The 18,684-nt window shown below is 53.5% G+C and overlaps 1 protein-coding gene across 1 annotated transcript in view; it reads right to left on the bottom strand.

The window, feature by feature from the left end:
* Positions 1-10,571, bottom strand: part of LOC142012284 (retinol dehydrogenase 12-like) — a 49,610-nt gene extending 39,039 nt beyond the window's left edge. The window contains exon 1 of the mRNA XM_074992158.1: positions 10,212-10,571. Within this exon, the coding sequence (XP_074848259.1) occupies positions 10,212-10,368 (157 nt within the window). The 5' untranslated portion in view covers positions 10,369-10,571. The remainder of the gene's footprint in view (positions 1-10,211) is intronic.
* Between the last annotated feature and the right edge of the window lie 8,113 nt (positions 10,572-18,684).

Here is an 18,684-nt window from a genome sequence, read left to right as displayed (position 1 = left end):
CTTTGGTCACTCATTCACGAGGGCCATACTATTACCTGCACTGTGCCATTAGTGGCAATTGACAAAGCTGATGCAGCTGCGAGGGCAACAGCCATGGCAATGGTCATGAGAAGGTGTCATGGTTACAGGCTGCAGGGGTCGCCAAGGATCTTCAGAACAAAGTGGAAGACCTACCTTTCATGAGCTCAAGTTTTTTGCGGCCAACACTGAGGAGATTGTGCATGGTAGTAAGAACTCCAGTGCTACCCTGCACACCCTGGAGATGTGTATGCCACCGTGCAAGAGCAAATGCTACAGCCCATACAACAGGGCCAGAGAGTCATTCTACAATCACCTGCAGAACAAACCGTATGATTATACCAGGAACAGACGATGTGTCCAAAGGAGATGCCCTCAGCAACCGCACTCCTCAGGCTCCCAAGCTACCAAACAGCAAAAGTGAGACATTGGTTGAGGGTCTGCACAGCCTCCCAGATCTTCCAGTGAAACAACAGAAACCGAACTGCTTAGTCCATCACAGGCTTTGCCCCTATATCTGTCAGTGGGACACTATGGCATCAGACTGATGGTTTTTGGAAATCATATGTACAGGTAGCACCATCCTGCTCACTTCCACCCTACCTACCCCTGCACCGCCACAGTCCTCTTCAGGGACTCTTCACACGAGGTGCCTCTCAAGCAAGGGATTGAGCTCCTTCTTCATCTAGGAGCCATAGAGAGGGTTCCTGCTCCATCCTGGTGAAGGGGCTTTTATTCAATGTATTTCCTCACCCAAAAGCGCACAGGGGGCTGGGGGCCAATCCTGGATCTCTGGAAGCTGAACAAATTCCTGCAAAAACAGTACTTGAAAATGGTCACACTAGCCTCAATAATTCTGGCACTAGACAGAGTGAACTGGTTCTCAGCCCTCGGCCTTCAAGATGCATACATCCACATGAACATGCATCCACCACAGACACTTCCTGCGCTTTACAGCGGGAGGGGACCATTTTCAATACCTACCCTTCCACCTGTCCTCGCAGTCGTGGCCACACACCACAGACAGCAAGGGGTGACAATTTTTCCTTACCTTGATGCCTGCTCACTGAAAGGTCACTCACATGGGGAGGCAATCAACATAACAACAAGAGCCAAGGGATTGTTCAACTTACTGGGGCTCTTAATCAATGAATAAGAATCAACATGCAATCCAGGGTAGGACTTAGAATTCATAGGAGCAAGACTTGATGATGCATCCGCCACGGTGTACCTTCTGCCACACAGGCTCCACCCCACTTCGAGATCTAGTTCTCACCCTCATCGCAAACCATCCACCACAGTCCGTACTTGCTTTCAACTCGTGGGGCACATGAATGCCACCACGTCCATGGTACCGTATGCACGCCTCCACCTCCGGTCCTTATGGCATTGGCTGGCATCGGGTCTACGCACCCTTGTGTCACTCGTTGCACAAAGAGGTGCTTGTGCCCAAGCAGTTGCTCCAATGGTTGACATGTCCACGCAACCTCTTCACTGGAATCCCATTTTTACAGGAGGAACCTGACATACAAACTACCACGGATGCCTCACTATTGGCCTGGGGAGTGCACTGCCAAAGCAAAACAGTACAGGGCAAATGGTTGCCCCACAAGGCTCTGTTACACTTCAACACGCTGGAGCTCAGGGCCACCAGAAATGCCTGCCAGCATGCTGCCTCTACCGTAACCAACTGCTCAGTCTGTGTTCTGGCAGACAACACAACCACCATGTATTACGTAAACAGGCAGGGGCGAGTGCATTCCAGGTCTCTGTGCACAGAGGCAGTCTGCCTCTGGAATTGGTGTGTAATGCACGGGGTCATCCTAAAAGCCACATACTTTCTGAGGGTCAATACCACCATGGCAGATGGCCTAAGTCATGACTTTGCAATTCACCAGGAGTGGGAACTCCACCCAGCAGTCACGGACATCATCTTCTGCCAACGGGGCTATCCCCCGCAAGGGTCTCTTCACAACACTGAGCAACACCAAATGCCTCGAGCAGGACTGGGCGGGAAATCCAGGGCGACGTGCTCTTCCTCACATGGGAGGAGCTGCTGCATTACACCTTTCCTCCCTTTCAGTTGATTCCCAGGGTGTTGGGCAAAGTTAGGTTTCTCGGTGCTCCAGTTACCTTGGTAGCCCCTACTTGGTCCAGGCAGATCTGGTTTTCAGCCCTTCAGGACTTGTCTCGAGAACCAGCTTCCCGTTACCACATCAACATGAACTCCTATTCCAGCATGGGCACAAGTTGCACCACCTGAACATGCGGTCGCTATACCTCTGCGCCTGACTCCTCGATGGTTCCACGACCATGAGCTGTTGTCCTCTGAGTGGGTGAAAGACGTCCTACAGTCTGCCAGGCCGACTTACCTGCAGAAATGGAGGTGCCCCATCTCCCAGTGTCAACGGACACACGTCCGCCCCAATGAAGCTCCAATACAAACCATTCTGGACTGTTTATGCACCCTCAACACATATGAATCATATGTCTATTTGATCACGGTCCACCTGGCCACCATCTTGGCTTTCCACCAACAGATTGAGCGGCCCTCTGTATTTGTATACCCACTATCAAGGAGGTTCCTCAAAGGTCTTCAAAATCTCTGTCCACCTCATAGGGTGCCAATCCCTACATGGGACCTTCATCTCGTATTGACTGCTCTCATGAAGCCCCACTTCAAGCCAATGGCTTTGGGTACTCTGTCTCTTCTCACCATGAAAGTTCTTTCTTGTAGACATAACTTCTGTGAGGAGAGTCAGGGAAATAGGTGCGCTAATGAAGGGTCCATCCTATACAATGTTGAATGAGGATAAAGTTACTTTGAGGCTGCATCTTACGTTCCCCCCAAAGGTCGGCACAAGCTTCCATATCACTGAAGCCATTGTCCTGCCTGCATTCTTCCCAAAACCTCATGCTTCTCCCAGGGAGGCGATGCTTTGTTCGCGGGATGTACGAAAAGCTTTGGCATTTTACATTGATAGAAATCAGGGTTTTCAAAAGCCCCCAAGGCCTCTCTGTTGCTACGACTGGCCTCTCAAAGGGCAACCCCATTTCAACTCAGCGAATTTCAAAATTGATAGCAATTTGCGTTCTCCAGTGCCATTCACTATCTGGCGAACACTACTGCCTACTCAGGCTATGGAGGCAGCCACAGCATTCTTCAAAAATGTACCACTGTGAGACATTTACCAAGCAGCCACGTGGTCCTCTGATCACACATTCTCTGAACATGATGCAACCAGGCCACAACTGGCAAACCATACAGCAGTGACTACAGTGGTTCTGTCTGCAGCCATTAAGCAGTAACTCCGACTTCTACCATCCGCATGGGACACTGCTTGGTAGTTGCCAGACATGGAGCACCCACGGGGACATCACCTGAAGACGAAAAGGAACTTACTCACCTTGCGCAGTGATGACTGTTCTTCAAGGTGTGTGTGTCCCCTCACAGGGGCTCCACGACCCTCCCTTCCCCTCGCTACTCAGAGTACATTTACTCTGCAGTAGACGAGGAACTGAAAAGAGGTGGTTGAGCCACGCTCAACTGTTAAACTGCTGCAGTGTGAGATGCCTGCTGCGCATGCATGGCCCGATTAGCTACTGCTGTTCTTACGTTCTTAGGAAAAAGGCCGATGTGCCGCTCTGGGGATGTCCGGCACCACACATGGAGCCCCCATGGGGACACACACCGGGAAGAACAGTCATTACTGCACAAGGCGAGTAAGTTCCTTATCTTTAAAGTCCCTTTGCTGTGTAGTGGGGCCTCTCACTATCATGACCTGGCCACAAACTCAGCAGAGACCACTCCACGACCAGGCACCCGTGTTTGTATTACGTATGAAAGTCTCACCACTTCCCATATACAGTCAATAAGAACGGCCAGAAGGGATCAGACCAAAGGTCCACCCAGCCCAGTGTCCTGTCTGCTGACAGTGGCCAATGCCAGGTGCCCCAGAGGGCACGAACAGAACAGGGAATCATCAAGTGATCAATTCCCTGTCATCCATTTCCAGCCTCTGACAAACAGAGACTAAGGACACCCTCCCTGCCTATCCTGGCAAAGAGCCATTGATGGACCTTTCCTCCAATATATTGATCTAGTTCTTTTGTGAACCCTGTTAAAGTCTGGCTCTTCACAACACCCTCTGCTTTGTGGACAGATTTCAAACTCTCTCAGACGAAGAGTTAATGGGCACAAAACAGACATAAAAACACTCCTGATCCACAAACCGGTCAGCCGACATTTAATGGAGTGGGCCATTCTGTTAATGACCTAAGAGTCTGCGTTTTATTGAAGAAGAATTTCCAGTCTGTTTTACAAAGAGAAACTGCTGAACTCTCTTTCATATTCAAATTCGACACATTAACAAGTGGTTTGAACCGGGATGCAAATTTTCTGGGACACTATAGGGGCTCTTTGGCATACTTGGCTTAATCTAATTCTTGACTCCCCCCTTCTGCCCCTCTACTCTCTGATTTGCTCACCTTGATAATTTTTTTTCTGATTTGTCAACTTTGATTACTATTTTTGTTCTCTGTGCATTAAATATTGAGTCTGGTCTGGTATGGCTCTGGTCTGAAGAAGTGGGTCTGTCCCACGAAAGCTCATCACTTAAATTACTTTGTTAGTCTTTAAAGTGCTACTGGACTGCTTTTTTGTTATGGAACATTTTGGTTCATTTATGATTTTTACTTCATTTGATTCCACATTTCCTTTAACAGATAGCACCACTCCCCCACCAGCATGACCTGTTCTATCCTTCCAATGCATTTTGTACCCCAGTATGAGTGTGTCCCATTGATTGTCCTCATTCCACCAAGTTTCTCTGTTGCCTATTATATCAATAGCCTCCTTTAATACGAGGCACTCCAGTTCACGCATCTTATTATTTATACGTGTAGCATATGAATCATAGGGATGAAAGGAACCTCAGGCAGGATCAACCCCCAACTAAGTCATTCCAGCCAGGAGTTTGTCAAGCCAGGAATTAAAAACCTCTAGGGGTGGAGATTCCACCACTTCTGTAGGCAACGCATTCCAATGCTTCACCACGCGCCTGGTGAAGTAGTTTTTCCTAATATCCGACCTCCCCCTCCCGCTCCCCCTCTGTAACTTCAGACCATTGCTCCTTGTTCTGCCGTCTGTCACTATGGAGAACATCCTTGTCTTCTCTAGATCTGCTGGAAATGCTCATCCTAATGCACCCCAATATGCCATTAGCCTTCTTGGCTACAAGGGCACACTCTTGACTTGTACCCAGCCTCTCATGCACTGTAATCCCCAGGTCCTTTTCTGCTGTACTGCTACTTAGCCAGTCGGTCCCCAGCCTGTAACGGTGCTTGGGGTTCTTTGTGTATAAGCAGTTTAAACACTTGTCACTATTTATCTGTCTGCCATTGCCTAATGTGTTCATTCTTATTTGATAGTTTCTCATCTGATCTCACCCATATTTTATCCTCTTCAGTCCTCTCCTCTTTAGTAGAAAGTAGCAAACCCCTGTTTATAGGCTCCCCAAGAGATGTCTCCGTCCAATCCATGTGCTCCTCTGGACTCATCAGCTTTCACAGAAACTCCTCTGGTTACCCAGCTACAGGGGAGCAGAGCCTTCCACACCGCAGATGCTCCCCTTCCTGTCTCTTTCTCCCATTTCCTGCCTGCCCGGTACCTTATGTAACGTCTCTGCTCTGGGGCTCACAGCTACCAGTCTTCAGGCCTGGTATGCTCAGCTGGCTCTCTTTACCTCCCAGGGTGGAGCTGCTGTGACGGAGCTCTGGCTCTGGCTCAGGCTGCCTGGCTCGTGGAAATGTGCCCTTTTGTAGCGCGAAAGGAGCTTGCTGCCCTGGTGTGTGTACCTGCCTGGTGCTGGGAAGTGCTGTTGGGAACTCTGGGAGGGGGGTACCCCATTTTCTCTGAGTTTGCCTTGTGCAGGAGCATGCAGGGAGGCAAAGACACACTGCTGGGGGACGCCTGGGCTGGGCAGGCTGCAGGCATAGCTGTGCAAGGCTGTTGAATCACGCCTTCCTGGGGCTGCAGACTTCGTAACTGGGACGAACTCACAGGTGGGCACAGGGTGTGAGCAGAGCAGACAGGGCAGCCCCCGAGCACCGCCCTCCAGGTCTGAGCTGCGCAGAGGCCCTTTCTGGCAGCCCCTGCGATCTCTGTGCGAGCTGCAGCCAACAGGTTCTCCTGCTCATGGGAGCCCATGGGAAGAAGGTGAGCTTAAATCTGAGACCTCTTGCCACTCGCAGTCTGTGCATTCCCCTGGTGCGGCACCTGCCTGTCGTGCGGCCTGGCTGCTCTGAGCGGAGGGCCCCCAGCCTGTGCTGCTGTGCTTGGCAAGTCAGTCATTAACAGCAGGAAAAGCCTCTTCTCAGGGCAGGGAGACAAGCGAGAGCGAAGGAATTGTCGCAGGTTCCCAGGGCGAGGGGGTGTGCAAATGCCATCAGCACTCTGGAGCTGCAGCCAGGCAGGGAGCTCGAGGGCTCTGGCAGGTGGAACAGGCAGCTAAAGGACTGTGGCGAGGCCCCACAGGCCTCTCCGCACCAGCCAGTCCCTCCTCCCTCCCCGTGCTGCAGTAGGAATCAGTGTGCACCCTCCCCAGCTCAGCATGGGCCAGGTCACTGTTCCCTAGAGCGCTGGGGTCACCACCACCCCACGTTACCCTCCTCCTGTGCAAACCCATCAGAAATGCACGTATGCATATGTGCACACACACACGTACAAGCACACAACATTGTTGCCCATCAGTGAAGGAAGTACAGCAACAGAGAGGGAGCCGGGCTAGTCTATACACTAGCAGAACAAAAAAGCAGTCCAGTAGCACTTTAAAGACTAACTAAATAATTTATTAGGTGAGCTTTCGTGGGACAGACCCACTTCTTCAGACCAGAGCCAGACCAGAACAGACTCAATATTTAAGGCACAGAGAACGAAAAACAGTAATCAAGGTGGACAAATCAGAAAAAAAAATTATCAAGGTGAGCAATTTTTTTCTGATTTGTCCACCTTGATTACTGTTTTTGGTTCTCTGTGCCTTAAATATTGAGTCTGTTCTGGTCTGGCTCTGGTCTGAAGAAGTGGATCTGTCCTACAAAAGCTCACCTAATAAATTATTTTGTTTAGTCTTTAACGTGCTACTTGACTGCTTTTTTGTTAAGGAAGTATGGATTGGATACATGGACGGTAAGACGGATAGAAAGCTGGCTTGATGGTTGGGCCCAAGGGATAGTGGTCAATGGCTCAATATCTGGATGGCGGTCGGTTTCAAGCAGAGCGCCGCAAGGCTCGGTTCTGGGGCTGGTGTTGTTCAACATCTTTATTAATGACCCGGATGAGGGACTGGATTGCACCTCAGCAAATTTGCAGATGACACTAAGCTAAGGGGTCAGGTAGATACACTGGAGTTTAGGGACAGGGTCCAGAGTGACCTGGATAAATTGGAGGACTGGGCCAAAAGAAATCTGAGGAGGTTCAACAAGGAGAAGTGCAGAGTCCTGCACTTGGGACAGAAGAATCCCAAGCACTGTTACAGGCTGGGGACTGACTGGCTAAGTAGCAATACAGCGGACAGGGACCTAGGGGTTATGGTGGATGAAAGGCTGGATATGAGTAAACAGTGTGCCCTTGTAGCCAAGAAGGCTAACGGCATACTGGGGTGCATTAGGAGGAGCACTTCCCACAGATCTAGAGAAGTGGTTGTTCCCCTCTGTTCAGCACTGGTGAGACCTCATCTGGAATATTGTGTCCAGTTTTGGGCTCCCCCAGGATAAAAAGATGTGGATGTGCTGGAGCAGGTTCAGTGCAGGGCAACAAAAACCACTAGAGGACTGGAGCACATGACCCATGAGGAGAGGCTGAGGGATTTGGGCTTATTTAATAGTTTGCAGAAGAGAAGACTGAGGGGTGATTTGATAGCAGCCTTCAACTCCCTGAAGGGGAGCTCTAAAGAGAATGGTGAGAGGCTGTTCTCAGTGGTGTCAGATGGCAGAACAAGGAGCGATGGGCTGAAGTTACAGAGGGGGAGGTGCAGGTTGGATATTAGGACAAACTCTTTCCCCAGGCGGGTGGTGACGCACTGGAATGCGTTGCATAGCGAGGTGGTGGAATCTCCATCCCTGGAGGTTAAGTCCCAGCTGGACAAGGCCCTGGCCAGGAGGGTTTAGTTGGGGTTGATCCTACTTTAGGGTAGGTTTAAGCCCAGGATTCTATAAATGCACACATGCACATGTGCACACACATGCAAATGCACACACGTACACATGCAATGCACATGTGCACACATGCAAATGCACACACATACACATGCAATGCACATGTGCACACACGTGTACACACATACAAAAGCACATGTTCACATACAAATGTGCTCATGCACATGCATGTACATATGCACACATGTACACACAAATGCACACACACGTATGTACATATGCACATACTTGTACATGCAAATGCACACAGACCTCTGCCTGCACACGCACTCCCTGCACTTCTTAACTGCATTTCTCTTTTCAGCGGAGGTGGGAAAGGGACCCAAACAGTTACTTGAATAGCAGCTGTTTTCCCAGCTGGGTACTTGGATGCAGTAAACAGGTTGTAACTGTCTAACCAATATGGTTTCTCCAGCCATTTTGAGAGGCCTAGAGCTTGTCTGCAGCCAGACTAAAGAGCAGCAGCTGGTAACCGTGAAGCTACAAATCACACCCTCGCATCCCATCTACATCCCAGCACAATAGGAGCACATCAGGCTGTTAAGAAGCAGACCCCATCCTAGTGCCACCCACTGTTAAACAGATCACAAGATGGGTAAAGAAAACCTAGTTAACAGCATTTCGTCTGGCAGGCAACGACTTGTCAATGGCTAAGGTTGTGCAACCACCATTCTGATGATTGTCTTCACTTTTCTACTGTTTGCTGTATATTCTCTGACTGGTTTGTAATTGCTCCTGTCTGCTGTATAATTAATTTTGATAGGTGTAAATCAGTGAACGTGGCAGGTTACGATTGGTCAGGTAATTCTGTTTCCGTGGGCTATTATTGGTTAGCAAAATCGTACTAAAATAATTGGTCAAGGTATAGCTAAGCAGGACTACTTAAAAACTTAAAACGTAAAAAGTTTCACTCCTTAAAAACTGGGGTCCAAGAAGGGAAGGGAGGAACAGAGCATCAAAGGAGGAAAAAGAAGAACAGAACATCAAGGAGAAAAAGAACAGAACATCCAACAGGAGGGAAGAAGGAAAACCTTAAGGACTCAACCCCAAGACCCTGAGGTGCAGCAACCAGCATGTGACTTTGTCTGTCCCAACAGGGGAAGGCTGCCTGCCGGCCTTATCAGGACTGGTGAGCATGACACTGTGTGCTTAGCATGTGTTCTGCTTTCTTGGTAATTGTAAATAAATAAAGAATAAGAATATTACTGTGTAAAGCTCTTTCAGTGGCACAGACCCTGCAGACCTGCAGGGAATTCCGCCCTGAGCCATAGGAATTGGGTAAGGGTGGGAGTTTAAATGAACAGGGTCACGCCTAGAGCCCTGCGGATTGGGTAAAGGTGTGTGTGTGTCCCTGACTGTGGAAGAGATGAGAAATTTGTGCAGGTAACAAGGCGACATGCACTTTTACTCAATACTTTTCCAGAGGGCCACTGGTGACCTGTACTCCAGTAACCCCCTGCCAAGCAGCTGCACTCTCAGGATACTTTTTCCACTTCTGCTTTTAAGCAACTGCTTTCCCCTCCCCGCAAGTGGGCTCCCCGTGCTCAGCTCTCAGGTCCCTGACACATTAACGCTTCCCCTCCTAAACCTGCTGCACACCCCCACCCTCTGCAAGGCTCATTCTGCCGCTCCTGGCCAGCACCAGTCGTGGGTCGCTTACTCATGTCACGTACGAGTGAGGGCACCACGGCACACTCCTGAAGAGGGGCGAATGTCTGCCCGGCCGGCTGCTCCCCGTGGGACCAGGGGAGCCAGGGAGCCGTAAGGTGGGGAACTCACCTCCACCCTTCCCAGAAGCCAGGGGATGCTCTCTTGCCCCCTCCTGGCTGATGGCTGGACCCCTGCACCCGTCTCTCTCCCTCCTGGGGCTCAGACGGGGTGTGCTGGGGAAGGACTATCAGGGAACCCCACACCTCCAGCTGCTCCTGGGACACAGCCCAGAGCGCTAGGCCAGCCCCCCGCCCCAGGCCCACACTCACCACTGTTGGCTCCCGTGACAATGGCTGTCTTGCCTGTCAGGTCCGTGGGGGACATGCGGGGGTGCCAGGAGCCCTTCCTCCTGGCTCGGAGGAGCAGGGCCAGTGCCAGCACGCACACAGCCCAGCCCAGGTGGCTGCGAAAGCAAGAGAGCTCCATAGCAGGCTGCAAGCCGCAACTCTCCTGGGGAGATCAACAGCACAAGCTCTCAGGAGAGCTGGAGTCAGGGGCAGGGAGCTCCCTGCACCCCGCCCACCTGCCATGTGCCTCAATCCACCCTGTGTGCAGCTTGCACAAGCAAATTCCTCTGGGGCTGCCCCTCCAAGCCCCCGGACAAAGGGCAGCCTGGGAGCAGAGCTGAGGATGCAGGGGCTGGCTGCAGTGCCTGGTTCAGCCACCTTGGGGAGGCCCGCAGCCCTCCAGCCGGGTCAACACCCCACCCTCCATGGGGAGCTTTGCCACCCAGCGCGTCCCCTGAGAGTGGCTCCTAGCTGGCCCAACCCCCTTCAGGGAGCCAGAGAGCCCCCAGCCCTCCCCCTGCGGCGATTCCCCGCCAGAGCTCCTACTGCGAAGTGACAGGGCCTCCCCTCCTCCCCCCCAGGCGGCCTTGGGGCAGCCGGAGCTGGCTGAGCCCAGGGCTGGAGTGCTTCACTGCCAGCCCCTGCCACAGTGATGGGAGACGGCTGGGTACAGACCAGGCTGCTGCATCGTGAGCTTCCCATGGCTCCTGCTACTGCGGCGAGTGGGGAGTGACCCCTGCTGCTGGCCTGCGCCGGGCCACACAGGGGATCCCCCAAGCTGAGGGAAGGGGTGTGGAGGGGGCACAGTGCACAACCCAGTGGGAGTAGAGCAGAGGCAGAAGAGGCGAAGCAGGGGCATGGCCTGGGGCGTGGGGAGGGCAATGACCCAGACCCCACACTTCTCGAGAGATGACCCTGGTTCCATACAACACAGACCTGGCTCCATTACCTGCTGCCTGTGGCCCTGCCCCCCACTCGGTGCTACAGTGACCGTGTGGGTTGTGTAAGCCATCAGGAGGGGAACACCTAGGCAGCACACAGCCCGGCCCTACGGGGGCAGGGAGACTCGGTCGCACCCTGCTTCCAGTGGCCAATTCCAGACGATGCCGCCTGTCACAGGCGAGGTGGCTGTGGGGCTCAGCCAGCCCCCTGGCAGCCTCTGCCCGCCCTCCCAGGCAGAGGAAGGCCAGCTGGGGGACCAGGGCAGCCTGATCTCTGCCTGGGGCCAGGCCCTCCTCCCCAGGGCAGCGCTGTGTGTCGCACTTGCTGCAGTGCAGTTCTGGCCACTACGAGGCAGCCCACACCTCAGAGACTCCCTCAGCTACTCCTCCCAGAAGGGCTGCAGAAACTACGAGAGCAGGTGACAGAACCGCCCCCATGCCAGGCTCTCTGGGGAGAGGTTAGAATACAAATACACCTACACTGGAGCGGCTCTGGACAAAACACCTCTTGCAACCTATCAGTTTTGCTCTACTCTGCTGACCCCGTTCCTCACACATTTGGGCCTGTATCATTCTCGTATGTGACGTTAGCAATACACACGCTATGTCTGTCTATCATTTTAAATACGTTCATGAGGGCTAATAATGGTGTCTCTAGCACTATGATGACTGGGCAACCAACCTGATGGCTTCTAAATGACTTTGTTTGACCTGTAGGTCTGGAAAGTGGTTGGTCTAGAAAGCCATGTGACCCTACCACTGGTATGGACCTCCATTTGGGAATTCAGGAATTTTGGAATTTTTCCATGCGGTGGGGGAGAATGCTAAAGCAAAGTGTCCCTGTCCTGGAGGAAAGGCTATTTAAGCAAGGGGAATCTTTCAGCTCCTTTGTCTTCAGCCAGCCTTGGAAACGGCCAGACACCCACTAAGAGGGAGAGAGCACTTTATGGTGAACTGGAAACCCAGGTCAAGATGAGATTTTTCCTGTCCTGAAGCTTTCACCTGTTGTAAGAACTGCTGTTCTTACGGGGTAAAATCTTATATATAACTAGATTCTTAGTGGACTAAGAACTAGCTATGTGTTTCCTTTGGTTTTAATCATTCACTTTGATCTGCCTATTTTTTCTTATAACCACTTCAATCCTACTCTTTTTCCTGAATAAAACTCTTTTGTTTATAACCAAGCCCAACGTAAGTAATTATTGTCTGGGGATGGCTACCACTGTGCTTCCCTAATGAGCCCTCTTTGTGCAGATCTTTTGCACAGAGAGATGAATTTATTTACAGTTTCCATCCCTTTTGGGCATTGATTTCCAGGGGGCTTGTGTGATGGAGTAGTGGGAGGAGTGCATGTGTGAGACTCAGGCTGCATGTGTGTGAGACAAGCAGAGCAGCTCCCAGCAGGTAAGGATGACCCTGAAGCTATAACCTAGGCTGGCAGGTGACACCTCAACCCTGAACAAAGAGGAGGGTGGAGCGGAGCTGGTTTTGAATTGGAGGTGGCAGTTAGAGGCTGGGCGGAGAGGGAGCTGGAAGGCAGCCAGCCTGAGGAGTGGAGAAGCTACACTCCAGAGGGGCACCCCTCAGGCTCCTCTCCCCAGGACGGGTTGCAATGACTGTATCTGACTGCTGCACTGATGCTTCTGTGAGAAACTGGGCTTCTGTTGCCTAATAAACCTCCTGTTGTACCTGCTGAGTGAGAGTCACTCCTGCCAGTGGACGGAGTGCAGTGCATGGGGACCCCTGAACCCCACTACACTGGTGTTAGAAGTGGGATGAACTGCAGCCATGGATGAGCTCCCGGCGGTGGCTGACTGAACACAGGAGAAGGAAGGAGCCTCACAAGAGCTGGAGGTGCCGGAGTTGGAACAGAGCAATTCCTGCATCTGCTGCTGGTGAGTGGATACCCCAGGAGACAGTGGGGAGATGGATTATACCCGACTCCTGAAGGCAGAGCTAGCGGGGCTGTGCAGAGAGAGGGGCCTGACCATGGGGAAGACGACCAAGGCCCAGCTGATTGCCCAGCTGGAAGTGAATGACCGATCCGGGGGGCCAGAGCCTGTCCCGGCAGGAAGTGTCCGGTCACCCTCGGAAAGCATTCCCGATTCTCTGACAGGAGCAGGGGCTCGACACCGTCAGACAGACACAGTACCCACCAGGTTGCACTCAGCTAGCGGTGGTCCATCGCGGGCAGAGTCCCCCGCCGCAGAGCTGCGACGGCTGGAGCTCGAGGTGTCATTAAAGGAGCTGGAGCACCAGGAACGGGAAAGAGAGCGTGAGCACGAGCGCCAGCTACAAGCGAGACAGCGGGAGGAGAGAGAGCGAGATTGGGAGCATGAGCGGGCCATGGCAGAGGCGAGACGCCAAGAGGCCCCAGCTGCGGTAAGCGGGGAGAGGGCCAGACGGCTCGGGGTGGCCAGTCACTTGGAGACGCGCGTGCTGGCCCAGTGTCAGGACCCAGGGGACATGGACGAGTTCTTTACCGCCTTTGAGCGAGCCTGTGAGTTGCACGAGGTTCCCCCAGCCAAGTGGCTCCGTCACCTCACCCCCTTGCTGGGCCAGAAGGCCGCAGCGGTGCTCAGCCAGCTGGAGGGGCTGCAGCCTGGGGACTATGAACGGGTCAAACAGGCCCTGCTGCATAAGTTCGGGCTGACTCCGGAGATGTACAAGAAGAAGTTCCAGGAGGCGCAGAAGAGGCCAGAGGAAACCCATGTAGATACAACCGCCCGCCTGAGGCAATACTACCAGAAGTGGGTGTTCGGGATGGGAGCCCAGTCCGTAGAGGACCTGATCGAGCTGGCGGTCCTGGAGCGATTCTACGAGATGTGCTCACCTGACTGTGGGAGCACGAGAACCTGGTGGCCGGGCCTCACTCGCAAGGCAGAATGACCATACACTCCATCTTGGAACACTATCATACAATGGCGGGAAGGTCTGAAGTCAGGCCAGGAGAAAGAAATCAGAAAGTTGACAAGTAGTTGGAGAGTCCCCAAAGAGAACATCCTGACAAGCAGATAGTAAGCCCCCAAAGAGAACAGCTGGGGCTAGTAGCTGGAAGCCCCCCCAAAGAGAACATCTTGGTTGTACAACATCAGAGGGTCCCAGGGGAGGTTCAGAAAAAGACCAAGGACAGAGGAAATCTTGTAACATGTTCTAACAGGCCGGGAGGATAGAAAGCCCAAATTAGGTAACAAACGCTTTAATTGGCCAGGTATTGAACCCCCAAGTAAGAAACAGTATAAAAGGTGATTTAGCAGGAATAAGGGGGTGGGCTCCTGGACACAAGGCGGAGGCTAGCAACTTCCAGTCCAGACAGCAGAGCCCGGCCTGATCACCCGGACGTCACCACCACGAAAGGTCCCAACCAAGCCGTATCTCTGACTTGAAGGGCCGCTGTAACGTAGTTATTGGTGAGATGTGGGAGCATTGGATGTTATTGGTAAGTCACATGTAATTATATATAGTTATATGTAACCTAGTATTTAGCTTATGCCAAATAAATAACTATCTATCTATATATATATATAACAAGTGTTAAGTAATTGTAGTTACGAATAAATGAATAAATCACTATTGGTAAATACCACTAGCTGGTCTAGCTGGGTCTGTATAGAGAATTATTGGGACTTAGAACAGCCACAGGGCATTGTGGTGTTCACAATCGGAGTGTTATTGTTCCTGGTACTCATAATACTGTGGAAACCTAGGTTTTAAAGTGAATACACTGAATCACATATTGCTGCTACACTATATCAGGCTGCTATAAAGGTGGGGTGGTTGGTCCTGGGCCACCCGACTCCCCCCGCTGTATCACACCCCACGTGCACCCACGGGACCCGGAGTAGGTCGGCACATCGTCACTGACCTGAGGGTGCGGCTCGTGGACCGGAGGTCTGGGGATTCACACAATGCAGGGAAACTGGCAGATGACTTCACAAACAGCCGGGCCAGGTTTGAAAGTGAGCCCCACAGAGAGAGGGAGTCCCGGAGGGAGAGGGAGTCCTGGAGAGACTGAGAATCTCAGAGAGACCGGTTCCTGACCGTACGACAGAGGGGACCACCTCTTGGGCGAGCCCAGATAAGAGGGGCTGGCCACCCACCCCCCAGAGAGCCAAGCAGAGCCTGGAGAGAGCAGCCGGCCCGAGGGACACAATAAGACCCAGGCTGCTATCGCTGTGGGTGAAAGGGGCATAGAGCAGCCCAGTGCCCCAGGCTCCCAGACAGGTTGAGCAGGCCGGGGGGTCATGGAGTCAACTGGGTGGAGTCCCAGAAGCCAGAGGGGCTGGCGGCCAAGGCGGGTGGTGCTGACAATGGGCACTCGGATTGGGCCGAGTCCGCCCCACAGACCAGCTCCTCAGGGGGACCAAATGCTCAGAGGTCAGTTTACAGAGTGGGGGCGGCACTACCTCTGTGGAGCAAGTGTCTCAAACACCTCGAGGTAGACAGGAAAAAGGTCACTGGGTTCTGGGACACAGGCGCCGATGTGACGCTGGCCCGACCCGGGGTGGTGACACCGGGCCGCACGATACCCAATTCCCACCTGACGATAACAGGAATTGATGGGACCCCTTTCAAGGTGCCCATGGCGAGGGTGCACCTGAAATGGGGGAAGAAGGAAGGCCCCAAGGAAGTGGGCGTGCACAGACATTTGCCGGCGGATGTACTGATGGGGGCTGACCTGGAGAACTGGCCAGGTGAACGCCCTCATGCCCTGGTCCTGACCCGTAGCCAAAGAAAACGAGGGGTGCGCTCCCCAGATTCAGGGGTACAGGCCCAGCCAAAGCCACAGAAGCCACAGGGGCCAACCCTGAGAGAAAGGGGGCCCCTAAAAACCAGATCTCACAGGCCAGGGGTGCTGGAGCCAGGCAGGGATGGGGAAGTAGCATCCGCTCCTGCCCCAGCCGAAGAATTCCAGGCAGAGCAGCAGAGAGACCCCTCCTTGCAGAAGCTGAGGGAACTGGCCAGTCTCAGCCCAGCTCCACAGCTGGGGGAGGGCTGCAGGGAGAGATTCCTGTGGGAAAAGGGATTCCTGTACCGGGAATGGGCTCCCAGGTGCAAAGCAGAGCCATGGAAGGTCCACAGGCAGCTGGTGGTTCCCCAAAAGTACCGGCGCAGGCTGCTGTACCTAGCCCATGATGTCCCGATCGCAGGACACCAGGGGATCCACCACACCAGGGAAAGGTTGTTACAAAACTTTTTTTGGCCAGGGATCTTTGCAGCTGTCCGTCTGTATTGCCTGTCCTGCGATCCCTGCCAGAGGGTGGGGAAGAGCCGGGACAAGGGGAAAGCTGCCCTGAGGCCACTGCCCATCATAGAGGAGCCTTTCCAGAAAGTGGCTATGGACATAGTGGGACCCTTCAGCAAGGCAACGCGTTCGGGGTGGTAGATTTTGCCACGCGATACCCAGAGCCAGTGGCCTTGACCTCTGTCGACGCTGACACCGCGGCGGATGCACTGCTGTCCTTTTTCAGCAGAGTGGGGTTCCCCAAGGAGGTCCTCACAGATCAGGGGTCCAACTTCACGTCGGCCCTGCTGCAAAGCTTGTGGGACAAGTGTGGGGTCCAGCACACCTGGGCCACAGCCTACCACCCACAGACCAATGGGCTGGTGGAGAGGTTCAATGGGACTCTGAAGCAGATGCTGAGAACCTTCATGAATCAGCACCCCCACGACTGGGACAAGTACTGACCGCACCTGCTGTTTGCATACAGGGAGATGCCCCAGGAATCCACAGGGTTCTCCCCCGTTTGAGCTGCTGTATGGAAGAAGGGTACGGGGACCCCTGGACTTCCTCAAAGAAGAGTGGGAGGGGACGGCCTCTCTTGAAGGGGAGTCCGTAGTACAGTATATACTGACCTTCTGGGAAAATCTCACCGAGCTCATGGGCCTGGCCAGGGAGAACCTCTCCATGGCCCAAAGGAAGCAAAAGGTCTGGTATGACCATAACGCCAGGGCCCGAGCCTATGCCACCGGGGACCAAGTGATGGTCCTTGTACCTGTGCAGCGGAACAAGCTGCAAGCGGCCTGGGATGGCCCCTTCAAGGTCTTCAAACAGCTAAATGACGTGAATGATGTGGTGGAACTGTCGAACTGGGCCCACAGCCACCAGGTCTATCATGTGAACATGATGAAACCTTACTGGGACAGAGAGAACTTGGTGCTGGCCGTGTGCAGGCACTGGGAGGGGCAGGGGGACGATCCTTTGGTGGATTTGCTCAAAGGAACTGGAGCCGGCTCCTTGCTGGAGTCTATTCCCCTCTCAGACCAGCTGACCCCTGCCCGGCAGACAGAGATCAAGGAGGTGCTGCATTCACATTCACAGCTGTTCTCGGACAGACCCAGACGCACTGACCTGGCTGTCCACCGAATAGAGACAGGCACCCACGCCCCTATCAAGTGTGTGCCATTCAGAGCCACAGGGAAGACGGCTCAGGACATAGAGCGGGAGGTTGAAGACATGCTGGTTCTGGGGGTGATCCAACCCTCCTCCAGCCCCTTGGCCTCTCCAGTGGTGTTGGTCCCTAAAAAAGATGGGTCTGTTCGGTTTGGTGTGGACTATCACAAGCTTAACGCCATCACTGTATCGGACACCTACCCCATGTCCAGGCCTGATGACCTCTGAGACAAGCTGGAGGGAGCCCGTTACCTCACCACCATAGACCTCACCACAGGGTACTGGCAAGTGCCATTAGATGAACATGCCCGGCTCAAGTCGGCTTTCATCACCCCGTGGGGCTCTACAAGTTCCTGGTCCTGCCCTTCGGCCTCAATGGGGCACCCGCTACCTTCCAGCGTCTGGTGGACCAGCTACTGAAAGGGATGGAGAGCTCTGCCCTGGGTTACATGGACGACATTTGCATCTTCAGCCAGACGTGGGAGGACCGTGTGTCCCAGGTCAAGCGGGTGCTGGACCGACTCCAGAAGGCTGGGCTGACTATCAAGGCAGGGAAGTGCAAGGTGGGAACGGCTGAGGTGACCTACCTGGGCCACAAGGTGGGCAGCGGCTGCATAAAGCCGGAGCCAGCTAAAGTGGAGGCTGTCAGAGACTGGCCAACACCCCAGACTAAGAAGCAGGTCCAGGCCTTCATTGGGATGGCGGGGTACTACCGGAGGTTTGTGCCCCACTTTAGCTCCATCGCAGCCCCCCTCACGGAGCTGTGTAAAAAGGGAAAGCCTGACAAGGTGGTCTGGACCGAGCAGTGCCAAGAGGCCCTCTGCGCGCTGAAGGAGGCTCTGGTCAGGGCCCCAGTGCTGGCAAATCCAGACTTCAACAAACCCTTCCTGGTGTTCACCGATGCCTCAGACGTGGGGCTGGGGGAGGTGCTAATGCAGGTGAATGACAAAGGGGAGAAACACCCCATCGTGTACCTGAGTAAGAAGCTGCTGCCCCGGGAGCAGAACTGCGCGGCCATAGAGAAGGAATGTCTGGCCATGGTGTGGGCGCTGGGGAAGCTGCAGCCGTACCTGTTTGGACGGCGTTTCACTGTGTACATCGATCACTCACCCCTGACCTG

The sequence above is a fragment of the Carettochelys insculpta genome, chromosome 4, assembly GCF_033958435.1.
Source record: "Carettochelys insculpta isolate YL-2023 chromosome 4, ASM3395843v1, whole genome shotgun sequence".
NCBI lineage: Eukaryota > Metazoa > Chordata > Testudines > Carettochelyidae > Carettochelys > Carettochelys insculpta.
Note: the sequence above shows the minus strand (reverse complement) of the source record. Positions and strands in the feature narration are given on the sequence as shown.